Source organism: Mus pahari, chromosome 6, assembly GCF_900095145.1.
Source record: "Mus pahari chromosome 6, PAHARI_EIJ_v1.1, whole genome shotgun sequence".
Lineage (NCBI taxonomy): Eukaryota > Metazoa > Chordata > Mammalia > Rodentia > Muridae > Mus > Mus pahari.
The window spans coordinates 60,735,370-60,760,028 of NC_034595.1; the positions used below are offsets into that span (position 1 = coordinate 60,735,370).

Consider the following 24,659-nt stretch of genomic DNA (forward strand, 5'->3'; position numbering starts at 1 on the left):
CTTTTTATAGCTGAATAGTATTGCACTGTGAATATATGCCATGTCTTCAGTTGATGAACATATAGATGGCTTCAGGGTTTTTTTAGCTATTGTAAATTGTGCTGCAGTGAATATGGGAGTGCAGGTGTCTCTTATGACATACTGACTATTTTCATTGGCTGTATCTTCATTGGTGATATCACTGTGTCAGAAGAATGTACTAATCTACATTCCCACCAACAGTGTGCAAGCTTACTTATTTTCAAATGGTATGTTGTAAGGAAAAATTACTATGGATTATTTCACCTATAGACATGTGAGTTCCTAAGTCAAAGCTATATGTTTTATTTTTGAAACAGGGTCTTATCATGTAACCCTGTCTGGTGTGGTACTTGCTGTGTAGATCAGGCTGACCTCAAACATAACAGAGATCCATCTGCCTCTGTCTCCTAAGTGGTGAGATTAAAGCCAATATGCCACCATATCTGACTTGGTACCATTGTTCAACTAAAAGACAGTAAATAGCAAAAATTAAAAAATAAAGCCTATAGTATTTCCTTTATAAGAAAGTCTGTATTTACTATATGTGAAGTTCTAATCTAGTGTTTTCCAATTAAAGGGAAATTTTTCTAGTAAAGGCAGTTTATATTTTTAAATTATTTGTAACTTATAAGTTAGAATTTTAAAGGAAATTTTAAATAATTTTAATAAATTAATAAATATAATGAAATTAAATTTAAATAATTTTTAAATTTTAAATAAATAATTTAAATTTTTAATTATTACCATGGGTTCAAGATGATGTTTCTATAGATGTTATATTGTCAAAAAATTAAATCAGAAAGCTAGCTTTGGAGATCAGGACTAGAGAGTGTCCCTAGCATACACAAGACTTTGAATTTAAAAACTGCAAGATAAAAAAAGTTAAACCAAACTAATTAAACAAAACTAATTAACATGTTCACCACCTCAAGTACTTACATTTTCTTAATGAGAAATTCTTTTAAGTCTTTTTTTTTTTTTTTTTTGAAATTTAGAAATACTAAGTGCATATACTCCCTGAGGTTACCATGCCCTGTGATTGACCTCTAAGGCTTTATCCTAACTAGAACTTTACCCTTTACCAAAACCTGCCCTTTCCTGGTCCCTAACAGTGCCATACATACTGAGTCAACCTGAAAACTCGAAATTAGGGATGCCTGTACTTTATCATTGGAAGGACTGAGCAGTAGACTAGAGAGGGCAGTATGTAGAGGAAGGAACATTGGATTAGGAATCAGATCACATAGGAGCTGTGCTGCCCTGGGTAGAATATACCCAACTCAATAAATCTCAAGGTCCTTCTCTACTACATAGAACTAAATTCCACTTAACTCCCAAGACCCACAGGATTGCTTAGGTAAGGTGAAGAATACATTGTACATTGTAAACTATGAGGTACTGATGAGATATGAATCTAATTAGTGTTTAGTTAAAAAAAAAACTTTCAATAAATCAGTGAATGATATAAATGCACAAATAACCTTAAAATAATAGCTATGCTTTCTACCATTTATTGAGATCCCATCATATGCCAAGCACTTTATAGGCATCATGTAATTGACTTTTTACATTTTGAAATAGGTGTTATCCTTACCTTATAGCTATGAAAAAAAAAAAACACTCAAAGAAGCAGATTTCAAAGCTCTGTCCAAAAATTTCTAATTCCTAGTAAATATTAAGCTATTTCATAGGTGTGGAAGCTGAAACTATACAATGAAGTCGTGTAACAAAGATCACATAGCCAGAAAGTAGCAGAGCTAGAAATGAACCGTGGTGGGGCTGGCTTTGCTTTTATGTCTCACTGGCAACTTGGAAAGACAATTAACATGGAGAAAGACAGGAAGACTAATCAGAGGTGCCATGAATGTATCCAGCCAGTAGAAGATTGAAGGAATTGATACATAGAAAATATATCAGTGCTTAGACTATCTGGACACATGACTCTGTAGTTTTTCCTGTCTCCCTTTACCTTGCATGAGAAAGAACTACACACTTTGTCACTCACAGTATAGTAGACCTTTTGTTGGAACCATTACTGTGCTCCATTTACTGCAGAGAAAATGTGTTCTGAGCCTTGGCTATCTATCACCTAAGGATACACTGTGATGTTATAATATAAATAACCACTTACAAAGGGCTCTGAGTCCATCGCATGAGCGCTCTGAACTGATTCCCCCACCTTTGGGGTGGTTGCAGGAATTAAATGTGGGAATGTGAGGAAAGGGACATCCCACAGGGAAGGGCTCAGGGCTGTAAGTCTCTTAAGTTTCTAGACCTCTCCTGAGGAGGACTAGCACAGTCCTCTCTTGGACCTACCCCTACATGCCAGTGCATCAAGGATGAAACCACAGTGGCTTGCTTGAGTCCGACCTTCCTTTCTAGAAGCATGTTCTTTCTTCACCTCAGTATTTCCACACAGTAGAATCTACTCACCTGAAATTGTATGGAAATAAGACCAAACACCAGAGAGGTTTTCCGTGGAATGAGTTGGTCTCATTTTGGACTTAGTTTCAAGATGAATTGGGTCTGAGCTTTGCAGGAAGAGTAATAACTGATTTGAAAATTGTCTTTGATATTTTTATAGTTAATTTGGTGATCTCTCTACAGCTTTACCACATTCAGTCCTGTGAACACGGTAGAAAGAATTCTTTCCTGTAATCTTTGTACAGACCCTGAGATACAGATACAGACAGCAGCTTCATTTGCAAGTAAGACATGAGAAGCTGAGACGTGTTATGTGGTATTGCCAGCCACTGGCTGGGGATCCTTTTGCCTTACCCAGATAGAAAGCACAGATAATGCTAGTCTTTGCCTGGACACTGCTTACCCACAGCAGTACAGGCTTCCTGAGAGGTCTCAGGTGGGGACTGTTAGTCCTTAAGTGTTGTGTGGACCTGGAGAGTTAGTGTTCCTCAGCCCTTGGTTATGGCTGGTGGTACAGCTTCCAGGTAGAAGTCAGTACTACAACTAGGCCTAGGAAGCCATGATCATTTATCCCTTAACACTATCTCCATCCTTTCTGACCATCTCTCTGCTTCTTCAGTTGTCAGTCACCTGGCTGCATTCCTTTCCATAATTGTCAGCTCCATCTACTAACAGCAGTCACTGACACTACTATCCCATTGCCCCTGCTGTTGCCTCTCCTTTGTTCTATTCTCTTGTCTCTGCTGCTTCTTTCTTCTTGCTACCAGTTCAGCCTAAGTTGGCAAGAAAAAAACACTCTGAAGAAGCCTGTTATTATTGGGGTGATGTAACACTAGAAGGACTGCACTGTATGCACTGTAGAGTATCTTGCAAGCAATTCACTAAGTGAGCCTGCTTTAATAGTCCAGTATGGGAGGTTCAGGCCAATCATAGCCATTTGGGTTGGACCGATCACAACCTTTCCTCTTAGCACCAGTCACACAGTCCTACTAGATCACCAGGGAAATAAGAGCTTCTCCTCTGGCCAAAACAGACATTGTTGCAGGGTCATCTAGAGTTAACTAGTGCTACCTACACACACACACACACACACACACACACACTCATTTTACATAATACTGTGTTTTCATATATTATACTTTGAGCATCCTCCTTTCCCCATCTTTTTCATGCTTCTGTTAGCAAAAGCTGGTACAAACTTGTTTCTAGTATCCTGACTACAGTATTACTTCAGGAGCCAGAGCAATCAGCTGTTATCATCACATGTTCTAAAGGTGTCTGAGGGGTGCTCCAGCCTAGTGCTGGCACAAGGATAGTCCAACTAGCTATTTGACTAGTAGTTCTTTTCCTACAGTCAGCCAGAGTAACAAAGAAGAGTTCTGCAGATGCTAACTGGGGAACCAAATTGCCCATCACCAACATCTTTGCATGTTTACAGGGAAATGAACATTAGGAGTGCTTACCATAAGAACTTACTGACTAACAGTAATTTAACAGTGCCATACCAGTGTTTACACTCACTCTGTCCCCCAGCAAGAGATCAGTGCTCCTCATGTGTATAAATTATATTGTATATAATAGTAACTGACAATTGAAATTCCAGCCCCTAAAGCGTATGTTTTTTAATCCTGAGGCAGAAGTATTTTCTTAAATATATTAGGAGTATTCAAGGTTACCCCTTGATTGATCAATTTCTTTTAGACTTCATAGAACTTATCATATAACTGTATTCACTCCAATGATATGTTACCATAAAAGAGCACAGAAAAAAAGTTAGCAGAGAAAAGGTATATGGGACAGAGTTCAAGAGAAACCAGATGCAGAGTCCTCTCCCGAAGGACATAAATGGCATAGGGCTTAATTCCCCCAGCAACAGTTTGAGTTAACATGTGCCGTGTTGCTAGTCAAGGAAGTTTGGTGAAACTCTTTGCATAACCAAAAGCATCCATGGGATCCAACATGGATATATCAGTTTAAAAATACACATAAGTTTTAGTTCTCAGTAGAGCATCTCAGCTGCTGTTGCTTGCCATTGATGGATAACTTCATGTTAACCGGAGCATCAAAGCTTGCTCATACCCTGCCTCTTCAGTCTCTCCTTCCAAAAACAATGCTTTCACTATTTTCAGTTAGGATTAGTCTGTTGACTCATTTGTGACACCAACTGTATTTGAGAATCATCTATGGGTCAGTGGTGTCCTTGAGAAGCTCTGCCTTGGTGAAGCTAACAGGGAGAAAGGATCTTTCCAACCCACAGAACCCCTGAGGGGGAGGGAGTCAGTGGTGTGTGAAGTGGGGGGAAAAACTCAATCCATGCTTCTGACCAACCAAAGACTGCAGAGCCCTCAAGGGATCTTGAAGGTGTATGAGGTAAAGGTGACTATTTCAGGAGAGCCCAGGAGAATGCTGAGCCAGAGCAAATCTGCCTTTGTCCCTTCAGACTTGTTTAAAATACAGTGACTTGGAATAATGGAGAATGATAACCAATTACTATGTCCTGTGTGTCTGTTATATACCAGGCACTTCAAATATATTAGTTATCTAAAAGGTGTTGCCTTTATTTTATAGACAAAGACATAGAAGCTTGGAGAGCTAAAATTTCTCTAGGTTACACAACACTAATACCTGTATTTGATTCTCAAATACACATCATCTCTTCATAATATGCTGAACATTAAGTGTAGTGGCTATTACGGATTATGTGTAAGTATGTTGATGTATTTAAACCTTTCCAAAATTGTTTACTCTGCTTCAGAACTTAATTTTGTAAGGTGTTTGTGAAGCAGTGTAGCATTCAGAATTGCTGTTATCAGAAATAAGTAAAATGTAAAGGTTGCACATGTAATTCGGTCTGACTCTTAAGCCATAAAGAATCACTAGTTCTTTGCTCAGTTATTACAAGTGTCTCTGCAGACATGCTTCATTCACTTAGAGTATTATGAAAACACCACTGTAAACACAAACAACGCCCAACATACAGATGCGCAGGTTAACCTTTTCTAGATACTCACTGGAATTTTCAAATTCAGCGCTACAGTTCCAGAATGCATTAGCACATGCACCTAACATGCCAAATCCTCTGGCCTCACTGCAGCTCTAGCCCCAGCCTAGGCCACACCCTGCGCCTCACCCCACATCTGGATCTCCCATCTTGAGTTTTAATGCCTGAGTCTCAGGCCTGAATGTCATCTTGCTCTTTCCAAGTTTATTTTACTTTTATAGTTGGTGTTCTGTGAGACTTTGTATGACCTTCATACATACCTTCTATAAAAAGTCTTATGTTAGTTGTCCTTCATACTTGACTTCTGTGGGACCATGTATGATCAGACCTTTGTACATGCTTTCTATGAGGCCTTGTGTGAACAGACCTTCATATATGCCTTCTATGAGGTCTTAGATCAGAAGACCTTCATACATGTCTTCTTTGAGGCCTAGTGTTAGGAGAACTTCATGCATGCCTTTTAGACTGTGGAGATCTATAAAAGGCTCTTCTAGTTAAGAGACTAAGACACAGAGAAAGTCTATAACTAAGACACTGAAGGCAGAAATGGTTATCTCAAGCTTACAGTCAGTTACAAATGGAAGGTGTGAATTTTTAAACAAACAAAAAAGATACATATCAAAGTTGAAGTTACTTGGAATTATATCTAATTGACCGTTATTCCCTAGCAAGGTACATGACATGTAGTGAACATGTAACTGGTTTAGTGTATATAAATATCTAAGAAGAATGGATAATTAGATTGTAACAAATGGCTGTAGATACTAGACTGGAACAAGGAAGATAAATATGGTGAATCTCTAGGAGAGAATTATTTATCTTCCTTATATTCTCTCAGGGCCTTCTTCCTATTACAGCTGTTACCACTGTGAGCTGTGATGAGCTTTGAACTACAGTGGGCTGGTTTCTTGTTTAAGTGTTGCGCTAGATATTGCTTAAAGGCAGATGCTTTGTTTACTGCTATAGTCCAGTGTCTACCAAGTTTCTTAAATGCCGTATACACTAATGATGCAGGCACTTAATCCTAGCACTTGGGAGGCAAAAGCAGGCAGATTTATGTGAGTTTGAGACCAGTCTGGTCTACAAAGTGAGTTCCAAGACAGCCAGTGTTACAAAGAAACCCTGTCCTGAAAAACAAAACAAAAAAAGGTCATAAACACTAAGGAAACACTTGTTTAGTTAATAAATGAGGAAAAGTATAGTGCTTGTACACATTTGCACACCTACATTATTGTTTGGTTTTGTCTTTTCCATATCAGTGGACAAATTTGTGAGCTCATGATGCCCTCGTGGCTTGAGGTTAGACTAGTTGGGAACTGTAATATAGTAACATCCACCCTCGTTTTATTCCTAGTTCTTTCCCTCTCTCCCTTGATGTATAGCCATGAAAGTAGAAATCCCAGGCCTGTAGAGAAAAATCATGGTGTATGTGGAGCTCAGATACCTGAAGTGACCCATCTGGTGGAAGCTTTCAAGTGTCTTTTAACAGCAGCTGTCAGCCTCTGATTCTGGCATCTCTGGCAGAGCATCTGAGTATGTGCTTTGGGAAAGGGGACTAAGCTGGGAGCAAGCATCTCAAGACAAAGTGTTTATTCCAGCCATGTTTCTGATCTTAAGCAAGAACTTTTCTGGGTCATATTTTCCTCCTCTGAAATATAGATTTAAATAATCTTTTAAAATCTCCTTTAGACTTTGATACTATGATGCTTCGATTAAATAGATTTTTTTTTGAACCTAGATATTAATAATACTTAGTCCTGTAGCAGCCCTTTTCTGGGAAGTATAACAAAACCACTGGCTTCTTGGCCTCCCCAGCTTTAAGATCATCTTCTCTCCTTTTATATGAGAATATTTCCCTTCTTGGCAGTTTATGGAGACTTAAGCTTCTATTTACTGTAGCTGGAGGCGCTTATAAGCTGAGGCTTTGACAGTATTTCACATTTATTTATCTGAGCCAGAGCTTAGGAATCAGGTAGCAGCTAAGTCATTTAAGGTTATTCAAATGCATTGAAAATGTTGCTTAATAATTCAGAACCAGTTTTCTCTGTTTAGAGTGTTAAGATTTTTAAAATCCTCCTAATTAGCCAATTCCAACAGTTTAAACAGAGAAGGGAAAAGCTCTCCCTTCTTAAAAGGGCAACTGATGCAGACTTCTTATTAGCTCCTGTGTCTGGACACGGGCTGAGGCTAGAGCAGAGCATCCAGAGCAAAGGGCCCTGCTGGAGTCAGTTCTCCGTGCTCCCAATGGCACCCCAACAGCTCTGTCTGCCGAGGGTGTGAAGTGAGTGGAAGCAGTGTAGCAGTGCAGCTCCTCCAGATTCCATTTCTTTGGACTGGTGAGGCCCTGGGGAAGAGTGGAGAAACTTCACCCAGTCATTCCATTGCCAGTCTTTCAACAGACGTTTCTGGAATGGATACAGTTTCTAACAGTGAATTAGACCCTGGGAATAGAGAGAGCCAATATGATTTCATATATGCCCTCAGAATTCAGCTTAATGGGAGACAGACTCATAAACAATTGTAAAATTACCTGAGAGCCATAACATAACTCACTGTGAAACAGATCCTCTGAGCTGCATCCTTCAGAATTCCTCACCTCATCAGAGTGTAAGAGTGCTATTTGAACAAAGAACAATGTTGGTATTGCCAGTGCCTACATTCTAGAATAAACCCTAACCTTGCATCTGCCAGCTGACTTTGGCACCAACCTCATTTGAAGAACCTACAGGTAAAAGACAGGTATTGGCTCAGCAAATGTAGCTTGGTCACATGCAGAGCAATGGAGTAGATAATGAATGTATGTGGTTGCTGTGTCACTAACTTGTGACCTAATCAATAAGACTGGAAACTGGTGTGATTAACTCTGTTCCAGAAAAAAAGGGGCATGGGGGGGGATTTAGGCTCTGTCACAGGCCTGGTTTTGTAGAGGAGGTGCCTTTTAAGTTGAACTTGAGGGATATATAGGTTAGAATGTTTGAAATTAGACAGGAAAGATAATCTAGGTAGAGGAAACAGCATAGCCCAAGATTCTAGGAAGGAAAACCCAATGAATATTTATTTGGTCAGTAGCAAACAACTCTAATTGGCTGGAACGAGACTGTGAGGTAGTAATGTTTGAAGATCAGAATAATAAAAAGTGGTAGGACCAAGATACTATCACCCTTTCAAAAAGTGTAGGTCTACATATCATTTATTAATGTATCTCTTTGCTATATACTCTGAAATGTTAGTGTGAGCTTGCTTTCTGTTTCTTAGTACTCCATAACATTCTCTAGTTTAGCAACTACTATGCATGCTACTTTATTAATAGTATATAATGCACAGGTACCTTAAGTTGCTCTGTCTTCTCTACAAGACATTTATGTGATGTTAAAGGGAAAGCAAACCATGGTGGTACTCACAGCTGTTCTCTAAAGTGGGACAACAATGTCAGCATCCTTACCAAGGCAGAAGCTCAGAGATAAGAAAGACTTAGCTGAGGTCTCTCCCCAAACATTTTCACTTCTCATAGTAGTGCTTTTCTTTAAGTCCAGGAATCTGGGAGGTCTAGTATCCTACAGACCTTCTGGACCAGCCTTCAAAGGATGCTCTGCACTCTTCATGGTTCCTGCCTTCCAGTTTCATAAGCTTTTGGGCAGATGAAGTGTAATATCAAAATAGCTCAGAGAAAGCCTTAGTAACATTTAAGATATTGAACGTGCTGCATCTGGTAACTAGAAATTTTAATGATCTCCTGCTGTTTTGGTAATTGGATAAGTAAATACATCAGAATAAATCACACCAGCAAGTCTTTTGTATGTCGTTAGGGACTCAACTCTTTTAACTCCTGTTCAAAGCTCTAGCTCTTGAGTGGTGCTTGTATGCAGAACTAAGAACACACTGGCTTGCATGGCCCTATTTGGGTATTAAAATGCATGCAAAATGCTCAGTCTTTCCCTAGCCACTCTGCTGCTGAAAATACATTGAGCACACCACTAAATGACCTCTCTTCAGCCAGGGGGAAAGTATTTTTCTGAAGTTTATGATACCTGGAAATGTATGTTCTATCTCCAAACTGCCTTCCTAGCTATACCTACCATTAAAGGCCCCAAAGAACCTTGTCAGGAACACCAACACCCATTTACAAATTGGGGAAATGAAAGGCTGAGCCAGGGGGAAAAAAAAAAAAAGGATTGTCCTGTTTTAATAGGAAAGAAATTGTTTAAGAACTATAAATAGAAGACTGACAGGATGGGAGGTTTTGTGCAACTCTCTTCCATATAGAAATGTGGAATAGGGGCCCAGAGGGTCATGGTGTATTGAAAGACCTCTGGGGTGTTGGGCAATGCTGTCACCATCTTACAGATGAGAAATGTTTGTCTCCTCTCGTAAGAGATTATGACTTGTGCAAAAGATGTAGTGCCCAAATTTAAAATTCACTTGTTTCTTAATCTGTGCCTAATGGTGAGATTCTGGGGCAATCAATAATTAGGATTTCTCAGAAGACTTTTAAGTTTACAGTTCTAAACCTAACCAGTATGTAGGTATCTTTTCCATTTCTCAGTGCCTCAGTCATTAATTAGTGTTGGCATCCAATCTAATCAGAGACATCCTAGAGACCTGTTATGAAGACCTGGCTGTCTGCTGGCCTCCGAAGAGAGGCTTGTCCCCTAGATCAGTGTCTCCCTACCTCTTTCAAACTACTGCATACTCACTGAGGTAACTGCACTGCCTTGAGCTGCCTCAGAATCAGTCCAACACTAGGGCTTCTGGCAGTCCCTAATGGATGAAGAGACCAGTACTTATTACATCCGTAACCTGGGTGTGCCTCTGGAGATAATCTGCACTAGATTTCTATTCTATACCACAGAATGAAATGGAAGCTTTTGGATATGTCAGGTGATACAGATTCATGTGATGTTTGCTAAGACAGACCCATGTGGTGTTTTGCTGAGGCAAGACCTGTGGGAGGGCACTGTGTTTAGAGAAAGTAGAAATAGGATTCAGTGGACAGTGATGGCATGCTTGCATAGCTAGCTTCGAAATGTTTTTTTTGGTCTCTTGGCTGATCTTCATTTTATTGAGAGAGGCACAGCAGAGAATTTCTCTTGGCGTCTCAGCTGGTCCTGGTCGTTGCCGCTGACTTGTGCCAATTTGGTGGCAGAAGACTTGACTTTTTGGTTTGGTTTGGTTTGGTTTGGTTTTGGTTTTTTTTTGTTGTTGTTGTTAGATGTGCCACTGCTGCTAATTCGGTTTGTTGTCTTGATCTTATTGAACTGGATTGCTGGTATCTTGATAAACAGAGATTGAAATTGCCCCAAGGAGCTACTTTTAAACAGGTTCACATCCCCTTGTCCTATTTACCATCTTTTCTCCCCTACCTTTGGACTATGGGATAGAAGGGGGTCGGGATCAGAGTGTTTGAGAACCCTTATTAAAAGTCCTTATTAAAAGTAGGTTTTAAAAAATCTAAGCCTAGGAGCTGGTTAAGAGCACTGACTGCTCTTTCAGAGATCCTGAGTTCAATTCCCAGCAACCACATGGTGGCTCACAACCATCTGTAATGGGATTCAGTGCACTCTTCTAGTGTGTATCTGAAGACATTGACAGTGTACTCACATATATAAAGTAAATAAATCTTAAAAAAAAATCTAAACCTACAACAGAATCTGTGAACTTATCTATATTGTTTATGCTTCTGTGAACTCCAAGCTTATAAACTGCTCTGTAAAGCAGAACTTCCACTTGTTTACTTGAAATTGTTCCTTCAGATCAAATGATTAGCTTATCTCAGGGAGAGGAGGCCTGACTATCCTTTAGTATTGGTTTTTTGTTTTGTTTTGGGGGATTGTTTTTGTTTTTTGTTTATTTTTTAATGCTTAGTCTGCATACTTAGACTTTCTTCTGTTTTTAGAATGAAGAACCTCTCCTCACCTTACCCTTGTTAGGATCCCCTCTTACCTCTGGGCTTTCCCATTAACATTGTCACTTAATAATGTAATGACCAAAGGCACCACTAGGAACACTAAGGCCAGGAAAGGTGAGCAAGGCATCCCTGACAAGATGCCAGTTTTGGGGGACATTTTAACATTAATAAAAATATCAGTTTTTACCCTGTCCATATAAAAGAATAAGAGGGGTATTTAAAGAATTATGATAATCACTTAATTAGATAATATGGAGATAATTAGCATAGTGCGTAGCACTTAGAAAATGTCAAAGAGCAACATAGGTTGAGACCTTACCTCAAAAAAAAGAAAAGAAAAAGGACTCCCATACAGATGTCAGAAACCCTGAAATAACATACAGTGTCTGCTCCTAACCATCCATTTCACCTGGCCTAAGTCACTTGACTTCTGAGTCTCAAGTTGCCCACCTGTGAAATGAAGGCCTAGAATGTTGGATACTTAAGGCATTTTCTCAGCATAACATTTTGAGATTTCTAGTATGGCAAGATGAGACTCTGTCACGTTAGTATTTTCACAACAGAGTATTAATTTTAGAACAGGAACTGAATGAAGCTCAGGGAGGTTATAGGGGGGAAATGCATATAAAATTTCAAAGAAATTTGATATAGCTGAGAAAATTGATATAGCAAAGAAAAGCTATGTTTGGCAGAGAACGTGTCCCATCTGTGCTAACATAAACGTTTTACAGAGTCAGTTTGCTAAAAATGTTGTTTGAATGAGAGAATATACCCATTCAGGTTTCCCAGGTTCAGTAAAGAAAATATCAGGATGGTTGACATCCCTCTTCTAACTATAAAGTCAACTGTACCTCTTATTTGAGAACACCCCCTCCTCTCACAAGGAATCCCAAAGTGTTCATTCTCTGTTGATTTAGAGAGTCAATAATTCAGTAAAGTCCCAGGTAAATGGCAAAAGACAAACTCAGATTGGGTTTTTGTATTCGTATTTTATAAACATTTCAGGACTTTTGTTTTTTTAATGACCTTTGTCCCTTTGCCATTCTTAAAGTGAAAATCTTGTATCCTGGAAGCTTGATTAGAAGAAACTCTGGGTCATCTCTTTCAACTCCTTTCTCCATTTAGATACTCAATATCTCTAGCCATATAATCCAGTAACTCAGAAGATTCCAAAGCTAAATTCCCTTGATTCACAATCTGCCCTTAATAGCTTTGATGCTTTAGACAATCTGCTCTGTAACTTAATTTCCTCATAAAATAAGGATAATCATTCTGCCAACATTGGAGGCCATAAAAGTTAGTTTTATAAATGCAGAGTATGTCATTGATTGCCTGGTTTGAAATAAATGTTCAGAAAATGTTAGTTCTTACCATCATCTGTAAATATGCCTGTGTTTGGATGTCTCTAAGTGCAACAGACTTCCCTCTTCCCTCCCAAGTCAGTCTGTTCATAAGTTGATTTGCCAAACTTGACTTTAAAACTTTAGTCTCTATAACAGTGGACAAGGTAGCCTTGGTGACCTTATGTACAAGATGGCACCAGTACCAATTTCACAAGGCCATCTTGAGGACTAGCTAAGAGACTACATATAAATCTAGAATGCCGGCTGTATGGACCCAACTCACAGGAGATGCTCGCTAAGTGATGCTTGCTGCTATGGTGGTGACTGAAGACAAGAAGATAAATACCCAAAGGAGGAAGAAAAAAAGCAGTGACCGTTAATAGCCATGTTAGTACCTGCTGCTTCTCTGATGAGTTCTGTTTCCCATGATCTTTACCTCACCATCCTGGCTCTCTGTACTGGAGCCTCACCAAACACTTGTCTTCTACTTGTCAGATTTGAGAGACTCGAGGCCAACACAGCTCAGCTCTGCTCCTGCAGCAACAGCAGCACCACTTCCTTGTACGTTCTCTCCTCACACAGTTCCCTTGTCCTCTGCTGTTTATTAGGAAACATAGCCTAACTTTCCTCCCAACCAGGAGAGCCCTCCTTACATTGTCCATGCCCTTAGAATGAGGGCAAGAGCACTGCAGAGTATTCTCACAATATGGTCACTAGCTAGCTACTGGGGAGACGCATTCCCCTAGTTTCCCCTCATTTACAAGATCATATAATAATCAAAATGGAATACTTAGCATATCCAACACCCCATTGAGGTAACATTTCTTTGTAATGAGATCAATTTTTTTTTTCTATATCACACACTTGAGTCCCAGAACATGGAGAAACCCAACTGGAAGCTTCATTCCTAGTGGCTCTCATAGTGCTGCTAAATGCTGACTCTACTGGAAGAGAAAGGTTATCTTCAGTCTCACCTAGCAGTAAACCCTGCAGTCTGCATTGAACACCTGCCTGGCATTATATACCCACTAGTGCAATAGTACCACCAAGGTTTTGACAGTCCTCTTAAGGCCTGGGGATCTAGGAGGAAGATGGAAGATAAAGATTATAAAAGCTAGAGGTGTTGGATAACTCCAAAGCATCAGTGCTTTCTGATACAACAGTGCAGATGCATAGACAGCATGTGCAAGACCTAAGCTAAACCAAGCCAAACAAAATCCCAGTGTGGAGGAGGTGAGATGGACACAAAGTCTCTGAGCTGACCCCTGGCATTTGAGTGTTACTGGGAAAGGGAAGGCCCATTTTTCTTTAATAGTTTAACACCTGATATATGGACCACCAGACAGGGCAGGCCTCGTGCAGGAGTAGCCAGCAGTACAGACTGGACTTGGTGAGCTGACAGGGAGCACATGCTCACAGCATTGGATGGAAATTTGGGAAAAGGGAAAGAAAGATATCACTAGGGTCAAAACACATTGCATGAAGTTCTTAAAGAATTGATAAAAAACAATATTTATTTTATTTTATTCATTTATTTTGTTTTTTCGAGGCAAGGTTTCTCTGTATAGCTCTGGCTGTCCTGGAACTCACTTTGTAGACCAGGCTGGCCTCGAACTCAGAAATCCGCCTGCCTCTGCCTCCCAAGTGCTGGGATTAAAGATGTGCGCTACCACACCCGGCTAAAAATGATATTTTTAAAAGCCAAATGTAAAAAACAACTTTTCTTCTGGTTATTTAGAACTATATAATACACTATTGTTAAATATAGTCACACTATGGGCAATAGAATACCAAAGGGCTATTTTTAATTTTTATTTTTTGAAATTAATTTAGTAACAGTGGGGTTCATTTAATCTCTTTTTGTTTTAGTTTAATTTATTTTTTTATTTTCATTTAATCTCTTAACCTTATGTTTTCATCTGTAAAATAGGTATAACACTAGTTTTGAGACTAGCATTTAGAATAAATGATATTAAAAACAAGACTTTGTATGTTACAGTGTATTCTTCTGTATCCTGTTATCTGTATCCTCATTAATACTGGTCCAAAAGTATTGCTTAGTTCAGGTACTCTTCTACGGGGTAGGTGGAGTGGCAACTACAATATTAAAAGCCCGATTCTCGGCATGCTCACTTGGGAGGCAGAGGCAGTTGGATTGTTGGGAGTTCAAGGCTAGTCTGCTCTATATAGCAAGTTCCACTTACTAGCTCTGTGGCCTTGAACAAATTCTCAGCCTTTCTAAACCTGCTTCCTGACCTGTTGAATGGAAATAAAAATACTTAGCCCAAGATCATTGTAAAGATTAAATACGTTAATATATTGCTAAACAAATGGATTATAAAAGAAAGAAAAATAAGACTGGATAGAAAAAAAAATTAAACAAACTTAAAGAGTGTGGCCTCACATGGGCTCTCTGAAAGAGTATGTTCCAACAGAGCTGTGCATATTTCAAAGCAGTACACTGACTGTAAGACCTTCCTGAAGCTGGAGAATGAGATCTCCAGACTTTGCCAACAGAGAAAGGCTAGAACTGTTGCTGAGCAGTGGCGTAGACACAAACACAAGCTAGCTCACTGGTTTGGGACTGTACCAGAGGCTTCTTTAACATTGTTTCACTTAGCTATCACATTACCTACAGCGGAGAAATTATGATTCCTACATTACATATAGGAAAATGGACTCTGTAGTTGTTTATCTTCTTCAGGATCATAGATAGAATACAGGCTTTCATCACTCACTTACAGCCCCTCCCCCTCTTGAAATGGGTTTCTGTAGCCCTAGCTATCCTGGAACTCATTCTGTAGCCCTGGCTGGCCTGGAATTCACAAGGATCTGCCTCCAGCTGCCTTCGGTGTGCTGGGATTAAAGGCCTGTGCCGCCGCCCCCCCCCCCCCACCACCACCACCAGGCTTACTGCTTCACTCTTTGATCTTGACACTGTAAACAGACTCCTTCTAACTTAAACAAGTGGCAACTACACTGAAATTCAGTTTCTTACCTCTGCAACCTTGCATGGTGGTTTATTTTATGGACTATTTAAGAAATGTATTGGATATGCCTGGTTTGTAATATATGTCCAAGAAAGTTTTGATTGTTTTATCAGTGACAACTAGAATTTTAACTAAGAGTTTATGAATCTCTTACCTTACACATCTACTACTGTAGTACGGTGCCGCGTAGGCCTGATGCTCCAGACTCCCAGCCTGTTTTGCTTCCTAACACATCTTCCTGCCTGTTTTCCCAGCTTTGCCACTAGTGTAGTTTTTGGTTTCTCCCAATAAGCATCATATTTACAAACCACAAATAACAAAGTAGAAGATGCTGAAAGAGTTCTGGCATGTTAATTAAGAACAATAGCAGAAGCAGCTGGGCAGAAAATGCCAAAGAGTCTGAAGCAGAGGCAGCATAGCTCTGTTTGTTGACAGAAGCCAGTGCAGTATTGTACGTTAATTGGGGAATTAGGTAAACATTTGCCAGCAGCTCACCCTCCCTGCATGCTGGAAGACAGACAGCAGGCTAGGCCCTCCCTTCCACCTTGCCTGCCCATCTGCCCAGCACGCAAGAGATAATAAATAGTAAGGCAAGATTTATAAGCAGAAAAAATTCTAGGGGTAGATATACATCCTTAAAGACCCTCCTGGGCATACTAAGTTTCTGTCTGGATACACTAAAGAGAGTGTCTCCCTACATCAGCTTACTAGTCTGTCTCTGACGCCCAGCCCTGGCCCCTGGGGCCTCCCCTTCTCTAGCTGGAAGAAGAAAGCAGAGTCATCTCATTATGAGTGGCTTGAGTTGAGCAGACAAATTGCCTGCCCATACTATTTACCCAAGGTCCCTAAGCTCATATAAATAGCAGAGCAGCGGCTTCAGGTATAGCTAGAAAGCACCTAACCATCCATTGCATGCCCAGAGCAGCCCATTGCCCACACATTCATCTCCCTTTACAGTTGCTCTCATACATAGCATATCCTGTTGATCTACATCATACTAGACACTGTGCTAATTATGTTCTTTCTCATTTAATCTTCATCAGTCCTGTAAGTCACAAAGCTGATAGCCTACACCACTGTGACTTAAACCAGAGTCTCCCTATTTTCAAATACTATATCCCTTCTACTAACTCTGTATTTTTCAGCCTTTCAGAGCTCATGACCCCTTTTAATGAGTGTTTTGTTTCTTTCTCTTAGGTTTATAACCCTTCACATGCCATTTCTGCCTTGGCTTAGGGAGGGCACATATCTAATTAAGATCTCTCATGTAGCATAGCCCATGGTATCAAGATTTCATCTACCTTTTACACTTCAGTAGTTGATATATATATATATATATATATATATATATATATATATATATATATAAATAATCAGGAGATTGTGATATTCTGTAGTTTGCTACATGTAATTATAGTGGAAGGACCTAGCTCTTGTCCTTCTAAAGGTTTAGTTGTTGCCCCAACAAGCAGAGAAGTTAACCAACTAGAGGTCTCAGGTATGCCATCACTCAGTTTAACCAGATGGACCCTCCTGTGTCATTCCCAAAAGCACAAGAGGCAAGGGACCTCTCCAGGAAGTGGCTGAGTCTTAGCCTTGAAGTCAGTACTAACTTCCCTACTTGACGAAACTGCAGAATATGACCTTTCTGAGAGCCCTGGTCTCCTCAGAGAACATGCCAGCAGCACCAACAGCGTACATGATGATTTTAGGATCAGATGGGCTACTTTGCATGTGCTCGTGCCTGTGTATGGAAGACTGAAATTGATGTGCTTGTTCCAGACTTCTGAACGTGTGTTTCTTTCTTTTCAGGTAACTCAGCTAGACCCCAATAAGTCATTATTGGAGGTAAACTTGTACCCTCAAGAAACCCTTTTCCTTCAAGCAAAAGAGTAAACATGACTGAGAGGTGGAAGCAGCCACTCCTGACGAGCCAACGGCACGTGTCAAGAGATGGTCTCCTCACCAACCCACCTACCTGCTCGTGTCACTCAGTTCAATGTCACACTTCTGCCTCTTGCAAGATTGCTGGAAAAAAAAGTAATAAACATAGCTACTTAAAATTTCCCATCCATGAGTATATGTTCCCTGCTCCTCATGATGGAGTGCCACAACACCATTGCCCTCTCCTGATACCTGACTAGTGTTCTGTTGTGTGTGAGTGGCCCCAGGGGATCTTAACCTCTGTGGTACCCATCTTTCCCTCATTGTTCAAGACAGTTCTTTCTGTCCTAGACACAGGATGCTGTGTGTCTGATATGTCTCATTGAGCCAGGGCTCACACCCTCTGCCTTTACCTTTCTATAACTGCATTTTAAGTTTATCACCTAATTTTAAAAGGCAAAGTAAAAAAAGTCAAATGGGACATTTTGGGCCTGAACATCAGGCATTTTGGGGTAGAGGGTAGAGGAGTGTATCATATATCTGACTCCTTTACTAAGATGTGAGATTTTTGTTAGTAGACTGATTTGATATGTATACAAGGAATTTAGATATTCCTGTCATGAGCTCCATATTTCATCTTGGAGGGGTTTGTTGGTTGGTTGGTTGGTTGGTTGGTTGGTTTCATTGCAGCTTGGGAAACTATTCAAGTACACAGTGTGTTACAGCAGAGAATGCTGGTACCATTGTAGGCCAGCTGTGGCAAGCTGCTCTTCAGCTTATTGAGACACTAGGAACTTCCTAGATACCTGCTCCCACACTGCTAGTGTCTCAGTGGACAGGACACACAGTTCTCCTGCCTTTTCTCCCTCAATGGCTTTATACATCTGGACCTCATCACGTGGTGGGGTGTCTGTTTGTTTGCTTGTTTGTTTTTGTTTTTTACTTTAGGCTTTGGAGACCAGAGCTCACTATGTAGCTCAGGGGTGTGGCCTCAAACCTTCAGTAATCTGCTTTACTCTTCAAGTGCCAAGATTCCAGGCATGCCCCACAATACCTGGCCAGAGTCTGGTGTTTTAAACACCTTGTCTGTTGCCAAAATCTAATCAGCTGTCCCATGGGCTTTCCTGCATTAAGGGACTTGCTCTATGATTTTATTTCTGAATATTTTAATATTAGATGTTGAATTTATATCCCAAATAAAAGGAATCTCATTCTTTGGCTAAAAATTCAGACTTCATATATTTAAGAGAGCAAATGTGGGGGCTTAGCCTATAATACATGTGTTGCCAGAATTGATACATAGTAATCTTGGGTTTGATTTAGTAGAAGTGCACTTTGTTAATCTATGGATTTAAGGTTTGAGGTAGTTCATGAGAATATAATTTATATCTTCACAGCCTTTTAGTCCTGAAATGTTCTTTATGGTGTTTTTGTGTCATCTCCAGTCTTTATCGTAAGAGCTGGCCTACCAGTCTGGTTATTTTGTAAGTGTGTTAGGTGTGTCTCCCTGGGACCATTATGGGGCTCTAAGAAGACTTAACCAAAGCTGGAGATGTGCCTGGTCACTTTTTCCTCTACTCAGAAAGTATTGGCCAAGAAAGTTCACCTGTTTTCCTCTGATGCTCAGCCCCTGAAAACTTCTCTGAGAGATTGTTCCCAATACCACTATGTTTTATCTGCCAACTGACTGAAAAGGGAGCTCACTGTGAGGGGAGTTCCTCCTAAGCAGTTCCTCTCCAGCGCTGTTCCTTCCTTCCCAATCGAGAGGCACAGGATGTCATTTCCGAAGCTGCAGCTGTACTAGGGCACCAGCTCTTCTTTTTCCAGCCAGACTTTGTTCTATAGCTGCTGTGAGAAGCCACAGTCCTGAAGTCAAACCACAGTCAAAAACAGCAGCCAGGGTGTGGGCAGGGGTTTGAGAGAGCTCTCAGAGTTCTCATGTCTAACCTGTCCCTCTGATTGGAATTTGGCTTCACTACATAGTTTCCTACCATTCCTGTTTACTTCTGTATACCAACATATAGCCTTTACTCTGAAACCAATTTCATAACAGTTATTAAATATTATTTGAATGTGTGTGAAGTTGAAAAGCCCTTTTTCAACCCTGCCTTAAAAAGTTCTCAGTCTAACCTGCTCAGCCTCCTGAATTCCTATCTTCTGGCCCTGCTACTGTTTGCTCCTAACAGTCTGGTCAACTGAGCTACCGTCTCCTGCAAGCACAAAGCTAAAGTGACTATCACCACAGAATCAGCAGTGTCACATACAGGGCTTTGTAGCCTTAGGCCTCCCTTGGGCTGTACACCAGCCTCCACACACAGGTCATCAATACATCTCCACACTCCCTGTCCTGCTACTTCCAGTGACCTCCAGGATGCCCTGTCATCCCTCATTCTATGTCACTGCCCTCTGTTCTTAGATTATCATTTGTGTCTTTGAAGAATTTGCATAGAAGGTTGAGGAAGCAATGCCAATTTCCCATTGTCCTTAGCGGATTGTTCTGGGGGTCTTCTGGTTTAGAAGGCCACCATGATCTGACCCTGAGTTTTTATACATACAGGCACGTGTTCATCTGAGGCAAAAGTGTTCTCAGCCTGCGTTGGATGGGAACATTCTTGTGGAGTCTTTCTCATAAAAGGGCTTGAAAGTTAAGGTTTTGTTAAGCCAATGGAATTAAAACATTACTTCTGTAGTTGTATTGCAGCTGGATATGCTCACCTGGGTATGCCAGGCAGCAGGCTAGTTTTCAGAGACTGTAAAGCTCTGACATGTTTCCTCATGGATGCAGGAGTCTTATTTGTCTCCATTTGCCACGTCGCTGTCTGACACACTTCTCTCCATTCCATTCAGCTGCCTATCAAGATCCCATGAAAGGATAGGACATAAAGTCCTAATTCAGTCCAGAAGCAACTTACTTAGGCTTTCTGTGTAACCCTTCACATTCTCATGTGATCATCTTAATTTCTTCAGCGGCCTTCCCGTGTGTGTGCACTTTAGCCCCAGCTCTGTATGACCAGAAGGTGGGTAAACCCTAGTTCACCTCGCCTTCCAGAATCGTGATCAGTCCACTGCTTTGACCAAGCCAGAGATAATCATTCTGTTTTACATAAGATGCTCAGAAGGCTATGACTTGCCTAATGTCCCCAATATCTTAGTAAGAGAATCAAGACTCAAGTCCTAGCCTCTTGCTTTTCAGTGTTCTATAGATTATCTAAATTATCTAAATTCACCCCAGGCATAGCTCTTGAAATCCTCTTTTGTGTGCAGAAATTAAGTGTGTGTTCCTCTGGAAAGAGAATCTCTATTCATTGGATTCTTCGTGGGATCTGTTAACCAGCAAAATCAAAGAGCTACCATTTACACCAAGCAAACAATATCAGACTAATTGGGATGTTGAAGCTGTGTGGTTTTCTATTATCAAGCCACATTTTGTATCTAAAAGAAGTTCCCAGGGATGATTAGATGTTACCAGTCAGTTCTCTTGCCTTGAACTTCCCTGTGTATTTAGTATCTCTTGCTCTTCTCAAATAATCAGCCTTACCACTCACACTGCTCCCCTCCACTGAAAAGTCTGTTGTTTGGGACAGGGTTTCACTGTTTAACCCTGGCTGGCTACTCTGCCTCTGCCTCTGCTGAGATAAAGGTGTGCAGCACCACACCCAGTTTCTATTACATTTTAAAAGTTGTCTGATTGTAATTACAATGAAAAGAAGCCTAGCCTTTTTTCACCTCCTAACTCTTTCACAATTTGTTAATTGTGGTTCTTGATTCTGCCACATAATAGTGTGTGCATTTGAGCCTGTCTTCTGGAGCCATATTGCCTGGGAGCAAGTAGCAACTCCATGCAGTAGCTAGCACTGTGTCTTGGGGAGGTTACCTCACCTTCCTGGGTCACAGCTCTTCAGCTATAAAAAAGGGAAATGTTAACTTGTTCATAAAATCTTAGGAGATTTCAATGCATTCATGCAAAGCAGTTGGAACAGCTATCATCTGCCCTGCATTCCCAGAGGATTATAATAGTGTATGGTGGCCATAAGAAGTGGCAGTTTATGGGGAAAGACATGGAAGAATGAATAAAAAGAAATTCAGGAGGTTCCGTATTTTAGAGCCCTAGGAAAGTACTCAGTACATTGCGCGACAACCCTGTGTGTATAGATGTTCTCAACTTCCTACTTCCTTCGGACAGCAAAGAAACTTTAAAGCAATCGTCACAAGCCCCATACACATTAAGGGGCAGAACAGAGTTCTGCATCACCCCCTTCGACACCCCACCCCCAATTCCTGCATGTCTGCAGCAATGCAATGCAGCCTCAAGGGAAGCACAGCCACACTACCAAGACTCTCCACGAATGAAGGCTGGGTGCTAAAAAGAGGAAAGCCATGGTCTTAGCTATATTGTTACAAGGAGATGTGTCAAAAGCCAGGATTTAAGTGATATTTAATGCATATGGGACCCTCCAATCCATTCATTGAAACTTTATCCCCTCACAACCCTTTCCCCTCAAGTTTAATCATTCATTAAGATTATAAAACTATTATAATTATTAGAACATGCTAATTGGTTCCCATTCTCCAGTCTTCTACATCCTTCTCCACCACTGCCAGAAAGTTCTCAAATGCTTGCCTCGCCTTGTCATCCTCTTTGTTTCTGTCCTCAAATGCTTCCCTGTGCCCTCCAAATAAAACCCTAATTTTTGGTTTGAAGTTAAGGCCCTGTTGTCTACCCTGCCTCCTTTCCCACTGCATCTCCAGTCTTGCCTTCAACACATTCTGATGTGAGCAATTTTCCTGGATATGCCAGCTTTCTGTCATCTTTGGCCATACATAGGACTGCCTTCATGGACCCTCCAGGCCTCCATCCTTCACTTCCCATGTAAACTTAGCCTCCTGCATATAACCTTGACCACTGCCTCACCCTTCACACCACAGGTCAAATGCCTGTGCTGTGAGTCTTCAGCCTGGTGCTGCCCTTTCACAGTGCTGCATCTTTCTGAGCCATAATTCAGTTCATGGCCCCTGTCTTAGTTAGGGTTTACTGCTGTGAACAGACACCATGACCAAGGCAACTCTTATAAGGATATTTCATTGGGGCTGGCTTACAGGTTCAGAGGTTCAGCCCATTATCATCAAGGCAGCATCCAGGCAGTCATGGTTCAGGAGGAGCTGAGAGTTCTACATCTTTATCTGAAGGCCACTGTGAGAAGACTAGCTTCCAAACAGCTAGGATGAGGGTCTTATAGCCCACACTCACAGTGACACCTTCTCCAAGGCCACACCTAATAGTGCCGTACCCTGGGCCAACCTTATTCAAACCATCACAGCAGGCTGTAAAGCCCTCAAAAGACCAGAATTACTTCATATCCTCAAGACCTAGCAAAATGACCAGCAAACAACACACAGTAGTTGTGAATATATTGACAATTTGCATGAGATACTAGCATCAAACTACTAAAAGATGGTCACTAACTCATCTAGTTATTTTGAAAAGCCAAGATCCAGCCCAGAGTCTGGCACGTTGTAGGTGAGTACTCAGTGGTTACTGAAGCAAAGGCAGCTGTTTACTGGGGGAGGGGGGGGGAGGAATTGGAGTTGAATCCCTAGGTAAGCCCAACAGATTGCTACACTGTCCTTCCGCATCATCCTCAGACTGACCCCATGAGCTTGGCACTATTACTATCCTTTCTTACAGTTATAAAAACTAAAGCTTAGAAAATGGAGTCATTGTCCAGAGAATACAACATGGAGAGGAATGGGCCTCTAGGGACCACATGTGCCCTGAGCTCACTCTGTGCTTTTATTCACTGGCAAGCCCCCTTTCCTGGCTGCTTCAACATACAGAACTTTAGACCCACATGTAGGTTAACATTAATTAACACTGTCACACACTCCTATCTGTCCTGTGTGCCCTCAGATCTAGAAATTCCTTCCTCACCCTCCACTCCTTTCAAACTTCTTGGATAAGAGTGTTCTGGTTTTGTTTAAGGAATAAGCCCCCTGACAGTGGAGTCAGTGACTTGTATTGCCCAGCACAGGACTGCTAATGTGCAGGTGTCATAAAGAACTGTTTGGTAATAGAAAGCCCACTTAAAGACTGTCCGTTATATGCCAGACATTGTGAGAGCTACTAGTATCAACTCATTTGTTCTTCACTGATGCTCTAAGGCCCAGGAGGTTAAGTCATTTGTTCAAGGTCACATACAACCAGTAAACCAAGTAGCCACATCAAACACAGACCATTTGTCTTCAGAGCTTAGGGCCAGAACTGCACTGCTTCTCCAGCACGTTCCTGGGACCCTCAGCACAAAGCAAGGGTCTCTTCTAATCTCTGTGTTTCCCTGGCAGAGCAGGTATCGTGTTATTATGGTGGTTTACACAGAGGTCTCTTCCACTGGACTGTAACAGGTCCGCACCTGTGGGATCTGGCACAGGGCACTGACAGTAAATGTTACAAATGAACCACAAACTATTCTATGAGGAGTAATGTACAGTCCCTGTTCCATACACTGATAAAAAATGGGGGTGGGGGGGAACAGGACGACAGAAGTCTCCGAGCCTCTATACTATACACCACTGACCTATGTGTGGGCCTGCCTCCACAATCAGTACTTGTTCCAAAATGATTCACCATACTGGCACTATTTAAGTGCCCCTTGTCTTATAGAAATGAGGTTATCCTTGGCTTATCCATTCAGTGAAACCTTACAAACTTGGATTCTCAGCCTCTGCCCAGGTTAAAATGCCCAGACAGGAGTGATTTGAACCACCAACTTCAGTGTTAGAGACTTCCCAGAAATATAGAAACCTGAAGTCTTCCCCAACCCAATGCTAGAGTCAGAACTGCTTTTTGGATAAGTCCCACTGGGGAGCATGGTGAACTTGGCAGTCTGGGATCCCAGAATTAGCCAAGGGAGACGTCCACAGCATCAGGATGGAGCCCGCCTTCTGGACACAGGTGTCCAGGCCCTGTAAATGTTACCTGCCTCCCATGAGCACACACAAGTAACATTTGCATAAGGCTTTTCTGAGATGTTAGCAACAGCAAGCCTTATTGAAACTTTTCCTTGTGTTTTGGGGGTCAGAAGGAGCAGTCGGGA

General features: G+C 41.1%; 1 protein-coding gene across 1 annotated transcript in view; it reads left to right on the plus strand.

Annotated features, from left to right (window-relative positions):
* Faf1 (Fas associated factor 1) overlaps positions 1 to 19,644 on the plus strand; it is a 307,082-nt gene extending 287,438 nt beyond the window's left edge. The window contains exon 19 of the mRNA XM_021200199.1: positions 17,497 to 19,644. Within this exon, the coding sequence (XP_021055858.1) occupies positions 17,497 to 17,580 (84 nt within the window). The 3' untranslated portion in view covers positions 17,581 to 19,644. The remainder of the gene's footprint in view (positions 1 to 17,496) is intronic.
* The last annotated feature ends 5,015 nt before the right edge of the window (positions 19,645 to 24,659 follow it).